Below are 9,413 nucleotides of genomic sequence, written 5' to 3'. Positions count from 1 at the left end.
CAGGAGATTAAAGAAGGTAGATGATTCCAGTGGATTTTTCACAGGGAAATATAAGGACTATCTTCGCTTAAAATCCTGAATAGTTTGATGTCCAGTGTGTAAAACACAAAAGTATATTTTCTAAATGTCATATGAATGATTTTAAATCGTACGATCCCCAAGAACATTTTGAACGTCAAAACAAAAATTTTAAAACTTCTGTTACGTCTTTGGTGCGAGAAAACGATACTTAAACAATAATGATATTACATTATGGTCAATTTATTTTTATGTTTGATACAATAACCATAGCTTCGAACTCTCGGACAATATATTTTTATGATTGATTTACATTAGAATTTTTGTTTCCATGTATATATTTATTATTTTTATATATGATGGGCACCCATATAAAAATCAGAATTTTACCAATGGCACAGATAACATATATTAAGTCATTCATGCATTATTTTTGTCGACAATCACATGATCACCACTATATTTAGCCAGTGATTGTTATATTTGAGATAAATTATAAAATAACAAATAAACAATTATAGGATATCAGTTCACCTATTCTTGAAATTCTTCTAATGATTGAATTTGTTTTTGACGAGATTCCCTAATCTACATAAGTGAAAACTAATACCATGAAATCCAACGGAGTAAACCCAACTAATACGGATTTTTCGTTCACTAATAAGGTGGCCCTACTTATGGTTACTATATGTTTGTTATTGTTGATTATTTTATCGTAATTTGCTCTAGGTTAATGTATAAATATGAATATCAAACTAAAACAAGTAACCTAGAATATAAAACTCTCAACACGCTAATAACAATCGAAGACAAATAAAATTCGAAAAAGAGAACAAAAAAATGCCCATTATTAATTTTGCGTTGTGGGTGAACTTGAATTGCCCTTGAGAAATGCCAGCACAGCCTAATTTGAGGGCCAATCTCTCTGGATGTCAAATGTGTAGTTGATCTCCAAATAGCATTTGTTATCGTCATCAACAAACTGAACCAATACATGATAAAAATAAATAAGAGAACCGAAATAGCAAAAGACAAATGTACAGTTTAAAATTACAATTTTCTCTTGATAAAAATTTTAAAAAGTCGAAAAAAGAATACTTTAGTTCTTGCTGTATAAGACCCTCTAGCAAAGATTCCAGATGGAGTCGTCTCTTCTGGCATTTCCTGGGTGTAGGTATCCGACTGAGGACTAAAGGTCCCCAACATCTGTTTCGAGCTATAAACTGCACACACAATTTAGCTTTTGATCGACCACATTGGTATTTAGATTGTACATAGTGGTCGATTAAAATAGATCAGCTCTAGCTAGATAACGAACCTTTGATTCCGGTCTTCCACACGGTATTAGTGTACTTTAAGCCACACACGATATCATTGCTGACTTTGACAGAAAATCTGAGGTGGTAACGACTTCCTTCTTTTAGTGTAAACCACAATCCTTTCGGGTTTCCATTCTTCGGTATCGAAAGCACAATATCAGGTCTACCCTCTGACACGATTGTGAGGCTCAAGATTTTTACATCTGGTTCTTCATTCTCTATGAATTTACGATTTTTAATAAGTTTTATAAGTTATAATCATGTATATAATGGCATTAAATCGTGTGCAATAGATGTAGATTGTGTATACGCGTGTATTCCACAATTTAACGATATGCTACACCCGAATATTTTATTTTATGGTATGACAATTTTTTGCATGAGATAACATACGGCACCTTCACTGAAAACAATATGTTTGAAATGTTTCAAAATCTAAGTTATATGCTACACCCGAATATTTTCTTTTATGGTATGACAATTTTTTGCATGAGATATGTTAGAGTAGATGCCCTGCAAGCCAACTGTTGGCTAGGGATTTTATTGACTCAAGTGTAATAAACAATCTTTATTTTAATATAATTCATTATTTCATGGTTTGTTATTTCTTTATCTGTATACCCATGTTATCAAACATAGATAAAGACCTTGATTATACTTTAATACAAATGAATCGTAATTCGATGTTGAAACTCGTTTGTAAATACTGTATGATCTAAATTCGTTCCTAGTCGATTCAGCAGCCTAAAACATGGATAAAGGTTGCTTGAGCTCGAGACTAGCATCTGTGATGTTGTGTACTGCGTTTCTTAGTAAGGGCATAGAGATGTCCAAACATGCAGATGGGTAGTCATATGATGATTATACCGAACAACCCTCCCTCGGACTTTCCAAGTGGTTATCATTCATCGAAAGGATAAGTCCGTGATTATAATTGTACACCATTAGTCCTTACGACCCGGGACAAGACTGAGGCTCTATATGCTAGGGCTGTGCTTTGACTCGTTTACCGGCTCCAGGAGAGTCATCAGGTGGCGAGGTTGGGTACAGTTGCGACACATATAGGAGCCAGTGTATTGTAGTCGGGGATTCACCACTCACCTATGGGTGTGGATATCCTATGTGATCTAATGAAATAATAGTGCATGGAATCTCTGGCCAGAGTACGAGATGTACGTTGGAGAAGGATTTCTCCAAATAGTACACGCGATGCCACTATTATAGTTATCACATAGTTATCGAATTATTATGCAACCCTCGATGAACCAATGGTTGCAGATTCGATCGAGATATATGAGATGAAGAGACCTTACTGTACGCTAATCATAATCGACTGGTTCTTGCAGGCACTATCAGTGATACCTAGGGGATCATGGGGCGATGGTACTAGACACTCTTGCCATGATCCGATGGGTGCAATCAGAAATGAGTTTTGACATTTTTGATCAAGGTGTTGATGAAAAGAATAGAGCTAACTAGGGTAAGCCCGAATAAGAATAAATGCTATTCTGAATCACAAAGAGTTATGAACCCACGGCTAGCTGTATCCCTGAACCATTGAGGGTCACACAAGTACTGGATCGTATGTTCTCGCTGAGAGAATAAATTCAAGAAGTTGAATTTATATTATATAGTTAATTCAAGGAGTTGAATTTATGATAATTAAATTTTGAGAGAATAAATTCAAGTTGAATTTATAAAATTTAAGAATTTAATTTATTAAACTCAAATGTTGGGTTTATTAAATATTAAATTTTAGAGGTGATAAAAATTCAAGGAGTTGAATTTATATTTTAAATAATAAATTCAAGTGTTGAATTTATAATGTATTTAATTTATTAAGCTCAAAAGTTGGGTTTATTAATTAATTAAAAATTGGTGGGTAGCTTGTTTAATGGGCTTGTAGGAGTACAAGTCCAACATAATAAATAATTAAAGTTTTGATGGGCTTTGATTAAATTAATTAAACTAGTTGGACTAGCCCAATTAATTAAATCAAGCCCATTAATGTTAATTATGTAATTAGGTTATTATTTTATTATAAATAATACATGCAAATCTCTTAACCTAGCCACCACAACATCAATTTCGTGAGCCTCCACCTCCAAAAGAAAGAGAATTTCGGCCATTTGGTTTTTCTAGTGCAAATTAGAAGAGGAACATACAATCTAGTCGTTGACTTGATAGGAGGATTTCTTTGAAAAAAGTTCGTAGGGAATCATCAAGAGCCAGATCTGTAATACCGGATCGGTTGGTGTCCAATGAATTAAATTCACAAAGGTATATTTTTCTAACATCCTATGTTTGTTTTGTTAAATCATACGAGTGCCTAAAGAAAAATTATTTTGTTTTTCAAAATAAAATAAAAATTTTAAAACTTTCGCTGCGTTTGGGCGTGTAGAAAACAGATCCAACAAGATAACATACGGCACCTTCACTGAAAACAATATGTTTGAAATGTTTCAAAATCTAAGTTATATAATAATGTTGTAAGTGTGAGAGTAGATGCCCTGCAAGCCAACGGTTGGCTAGGAAATTTATTGACTCAAGTGAAATAGACAATCTTTATTTTAATATAATTTAACTTTTAATGGTTTCGTTATACTTTATCTGTATACTCATGCAATTAGCATAGATAAAATCCTTGATTATGCTTTAGTACAAATGAATCGTAATTCGATGTTGAAACTCATTTGTAAATACTGCATATTCTAAATTCGTTCCTAGTCGATTCAGCCGTCTAAAACATGGATAAAGGTCGCCTGACCTCGAGACTAGCATATGTGATGTTGTGTACTGCGTTTCTTGGTATGGGCATGGAGATGTCCAAACATTCAAATGGGTAGTCATATGATGATTATACCGAACAACCCTCACTCGGACATTCCAAGTGGTTATCATTAATCGAGAGGATAAGTCTGCGGTTATGATTTTACACCATTAGTCCTTACGAACCGGGACAACACTGAGGCTCTATATGCTAGGGCTGTGTTTTGACTCATTTACCGGCCCCAGGAGAGTCATCGGCTGGCGAGGTTGGGTACAGTTGCGACACATATAGGAGCCAGTGAATTGTAGTCGGGGATTCACCGTTCACCTACGGGTGTGGATATCCTGTGTGATTTGATGAAATAATAGTGCGTGGAATCTCTGGCCAGAGTATGAGATGTACGTTAGAGAAGGAGTTCTCAAATAGTACATGCGATGCCACTATTATAGTTATCACATAGATATCGAATTATTATGCAACCCTCGGTGAACCAATGGTTGCAGATTCGATCGGGATATATGAGATGAAGGGATCGTATTGTACGCTAATCATAATCGACTGGTTCTTGCACGCACTATCAGTGATACCTAGGGGATAATGGGGTGATGCTACTAACCGCTCTTACCATTATCCAATGGGTGCAATCAGAAATGAGTTCTGACATTCTTGATCAAGGTATTGATGAAAAGAATGGGGCTAACTAGGGTAAGCCCGAATAAGAATAAATATTATTCTGAATCACAAAGAGTTGTGAACCCACTGCTAGCTGTATCCCTGAACCATTGAGGGTCATACAAGCACTGGATCGTTTGTTCCCGTTGAGAGAATAAATTCAAGTAGTTGAATTTATATTTATGATATAGTAAAATCAAGGAGTAGAATTTATGATAATTTAATTTTGAGAAAATAAATTCAAGTAGTTGAATTTATAATTTAAATATTAAATTCAAATGTTGAATTTATAATTGATTTAATTTATTAAACTTAAAAGTTGAGTTTATTAAATATTAAATTAAATATAGTGGGAATATGTTTAATGAGATTATAAGAGTACAAGTCCAACATATTAAATAATTAAAGTTATTAATGGGCTTTGATTAATTGATTGAACTAGTTGGACTACCCCAATTAATTAATCAAGTCCATTAATATTAATTATGTAATTTAAGTCAAAGCTATTGTTTTTAAATAAATAAAAAGGAAAAATTGACCTAGCCTCCAAGTCTTCCAATTGTGATTCACGAGAGTTTCTTAAAAATCCTCCAAATATTTTGGCCACTCTTCAAGAAAAGAGATTTGAGTCATCTCTCAAAATTTTTGATCTCAACGTAAAAACTTCTTTCAAATATTCTAGTGCTATTTGAAAGAGGAACAAATCTTCTGGTCGTGGACTTAATAGAAGGAGTTCTTGAAGAAAGTTCGTAGGGATTCATCAAGAGCTATCTCCGCTAACCCCGGAATAGTTGGAGCCTAGTGATCTATTCACCAAATGTATATTATTAAACTCCCTGTGAATGTTTAATTATAAAACCATACGAGTGCTCAAACAATTATTTTGATTGTCAAAATAAAAATAAAATTTTAAAACTTACGGTGCGTTTTAGACACGAGAAAACCGAGATCCAACAAAAAGATTTTATAAATTTATTACAAATGAGTCGTACAGTCGTACTCCAATACTCACTTCAAAATTTGTGGGACAAAGCCAATCAAACAAGTAATAAAAGCCAACTTTATATAGCGTGAATTTGCAAGGGAAAAATTTTCAAATACCTTGAACAGCATCAGCATCCAAACCCCCTAGAAGTTGTTCTTTCCACCTTCTCAAGCTCTCATCATCCTAGATTTTTATAAGAAGCTATAAAACTTGCAAAAAACCGAAAGAGAAACCGCAAAACAAAACAAATAGATAGTAGAATATTGACCTTATCTTTCTCAAGGTGCTCTTTGATACTCCACTTGGGCCCCAAATGAAGCGACAATTCTTCATCTTCCTCGGTTGCATAGCAAGAAGCTTCACTAGCCTGCCTGCTAATCATCCCCGATTCCGAGTCGGACGCCATATCCAGATCATGCCCTGCACTACTGTTTCTCTCAGTCTCGCTCTCTGAATGATGATTCACATTCATTTCTCCTTTGTTTCCTTGAGATCCCATCTCCCCAAAAATAAATTTGAAATTTGAACTCCTAAGAATTCAGGGTTTTCATGTGACCATACTTTCATCCATTGTAATGATTATTTTGAGTTGAAGGAGAAAGGGAGGTGGAACGTTAATAACGATAGGAATACGTCTTCAATTAACATGTGGTGATCCGATTAAATGTGCATGAAACAAAATACTGAGATAAATTTTAATTTTTTTTTTTGGTGAAAATGGATTTATTATGGGTTACTGACTAATTAATGCTGATTTTGGAATATATTATGAAGAAAAATCCAAGGCAAGAATAGCGGAACTCCTAATAGTTTTTGAGAAATGTTAGTTCTTTGAATGGAAGCAGAACTTTTTTAACTTTTATTGATGACAAAAATTTGTGTTAGACGGTCTCACGGATCGTATTTGTGAGACGGATCTCTTATTTGGGTTACCTATGAAAAAGTATTACTTTTTATGCTAAGAGTATTATTTTTTAGAGTGTGAGACCGTCTCATGTGAGACCGTCTCACGGATCTTAATCTGTGGGACGGGTCAATCCTACTCATATTCACAATAAAAAGTAATATTTTTATCATAAAAATTAATACTTTTTCATGGATGACCCAAATAAAAGATCCATCTCACAAATATGACCCGTGTGACCGTCTCATACAAGTTTTTCCCTATTTTTTATTGTGAATATGGGTAGGATTGACCCGTCTCACAGATTATGATCCGTGAGACGGTCTCACATTAAACCCACTCTCTTTGGCAAAAACTTGTGTGAAACGGTCTCACAGGTCGTATTTTGTAAGACGGATTTTTATTTGGATAATCTATAAAAAAGTATTACTTTTTAAGCTAAAAGTATTACTTTTTATTGTGAATATGAGCAGGATTGACCCGTCTCACAGATCCGTGAGATGATCTCATATGAGACCTACTCCTCTTCTTTATTAGTTATCAAAAGCAATAATAATTGAAAAAAAAACCAAATTATATAACACAAAATAAAGAACCCTCTTAAGATCAATATTGTGACGTCTTTTCTGTCATAGAAAGCAGAAAATTCAATGGCAGCTGATGCATCAATAGCAGCGTATGTCTAGAGGTCTCTTCTCCTTTCTGAGTTTTCCTGGTCGAGAGATAAATGTGGCCATGGATGACTCTAATTTTTGATTTCCTACTGCTAGCTGTGGGAAGCAAAGACCTTGTCCCTGTATTAAAATCAGTCCTACACTCCTACTGATGCCCTTGATCACAAAAGATTTTTATTTCGATTTATTAGAAAAACGTCAATTTTGTTTTTGAAATAAGGACAAAAAATATTTGAATTAACGGAAACTAATTTTCTTGAAACAAAAATTATGTTTTAATACAAGTATTTTATCATTAACAATGGCGTAGGATTTTACTTCTGTTACTAATTTTTTAGTTAATACTAATAATAATCAATAAGACTTATAGTAATTAAAATTAGAGGTGTTCAAAAATCGAATCAAACTTTAAAACCTAACCATAACAAAACGAATGCTTTGATTGGTTTTGAGCCAATCACAGTCTGAATTGGTTTTAAAAGCAACCCAAGGCGAGAAAATTGGTCTGATTCAAGGTTTTTAGTCATTTATATGTTTCCATTTTGGATTTGTATTTTCTTGTAGAAATACGTATCCCACAGAGTTAAGTTCACAAATATGAGCCAATCAAAATAACAAAAGGTAGATTATTTTAGACATGTTAAAAGTTATTTGACTGACATTCGGGAAAATTGTGTAGAGTCAGTGTTGATTTCTCGAGGTAGGGATCTCTTTTTGCGAGTAGTGCCCGCGAGGGAATGACCGGGCTTTGAGAAATGGATTTAATAGCAACCGAACTCCCTCGCTGCTCGCTCTTCCTCTGCCTCAGATTCTCGAGATGAGATATCTGACCAAAACCTCGTTAACCATACCTCGAGTCCTTCTTCCCCAGTCCCTGACCCTACCCCTCTCAAGATCGTACTAGCTGTTAGAGTAGATGTCCTGTGAGTCCATCGTTGGCCGGAGAATTTTTGACTCAAGTATAATAAACAATTTTTATTTTAATATAATTTTTTTTTTGGTTTCGTAATACTTTATCTGTATACCCATGCAAGTAGCATAGATAAAGTACTTGATTATGTTTTAATACAAATGAATCGTGATTCGATGTTGAAACTCATTTGTAAACACTACATATTCTAAATTCATTCTTAGTCAATTCAGCCGCCTAAAATAGGGATAAAGGTCGCTTGAGCTCGAGTACAACGGCCCGAAAATTCGTTTTTGAATATTTGCGGAAAAATTAAAAATTTTCTTTGTAAAGTAAGTAAAATGCCTCGTTCATAAAATAGTCCGTTAACTAAAGTTTAAATGTTTAAAATAGCAGCGGAAGAAATTATTTGTTAGCAAAAGAATAATTTAAGAATAATCCAACAACGGATAAACTGTTTGAGCCTAAAAATGGTAAATGCTAAAATGAGGTCCTCGAGTTCCACTACTGCCGACCCAAGCTAGCTCACTGGTCCCCGCCCTCGGCCCCGACATCATCAGTACCTACAATAATCAAGTCTAGTGAGTCTAAAGACTCAACATACATATATCTTAAATAACGAGTAAATATAGTAGAAATTTCATGGGAGTAAAAATATCATGTCATGAGGCACAATGTGAAAATAACATATCATGAGCGATTATAATACGTGCATAACTGAACTGAAAGTCATAGTGAAAATGTTTGCTCCTTGGAGCCTTGTACTGAAATAGCCTGTAATAAATTTTCTGTTGAGATTGTGGTCTACGCGAGTGGCCCCTGCACTGAAACTGACCGATAACTGGCGACCGGATAATAAAATGCTCCCATGACCGGTAACTGGCGACCGGGTAAAATAGTAAACGTCTGATCAGACTATGCCACAGTATACTGGGTGGTACAAACTGAACTGACCGGTAACTGACGACCGGACCGGTAACTGGCGACCGGATTTAGCAATAATCCCATGATAGTGAAATGACCACAAGCAATATTGCATAATCTCAAAAATGAACATTTTATATTTTTATGCACGTAATATAATGAAATGGCACAATTAAATATCCTGTAATAATTTACTGCTTGGATTGGATCGCTCCCAGGCTCGCTGCAACCTAAATA

At 34.6% G+C, this 9,413-nt stretch overlaps 1 protein-coding gene across 1 annotated transcript; it reads right to left on the bottom strand.

The window, feature by feature from the left end:
- Positions 1–641: 641 nt before the first annotated feature.
- On the bottom strand, positions 642–6,371 carry LOC140837818 (rho GDP-dissociation inhibitor 1-like). The gene is made up of 5 exons (XM_073203918.1): positions 6,033–6,371; positions 5,881–5,947; positions 1,337–1,555; positions 1,117–1,241; positions 642–1,000 (listed from the first exon to the last, which is right to left on the bottom strand). The coding sequence occupies exons 1-5, from the start codon at positions 6,261–6,263 to the stop codon at positions 923–925; spliced, it is 720 nt and encodes a 239-aa protein (XP_073060019.1). The 5' UTR covers positions 6,264–6,371; the 3' UTR covers positions 642–922.
- Between the last annotated feature and the right edge of the window lie 3,042 nt (positions 6,372–9,413).

This window comes from Primulina eburnea, chromosome 8 (assembly GCF_022965805.1).
Source record: "Primulina eburnea isolate SZY01 chromosome 8, ASM2296580v1, whole genome shotgun sequence".
NCBI lineage: Eukaryota > Viridiplantae > Streptophyta > Magnoliopsida > Lamiales > Gesneriaceae > Primulina > Primulina eburnea.
Note: the sequence above shows the minus strand (reverse complement) of the source record. Positions and strands in the feature narration are given on the sequence as shown.

Bases quoted from the DNA above. Each gene is read 5' to 3' on its own strand.
- LOC140837818 (XM_073203918.1), bottom strand. From the start codon at position 6,263: ATGGGATCTCAAGGAAACAAAGGAGAAATGAATGTGAATCATCATTCA. The intron at 5,948-6,032 runs GTCAATATTCTA...ATAAAAATCTAG, and splicing joins AGCACCTTGAGAAAGATAAG to GATGATGAGAGCTTGAGAAG. The intron at 1,001-1,116 runs GTATTCTTTTTT...GTATTGGTTCAG, and splicing joins CTTATACAGCAAGAACTAAA to TTTGTTGATGACGATAACAA.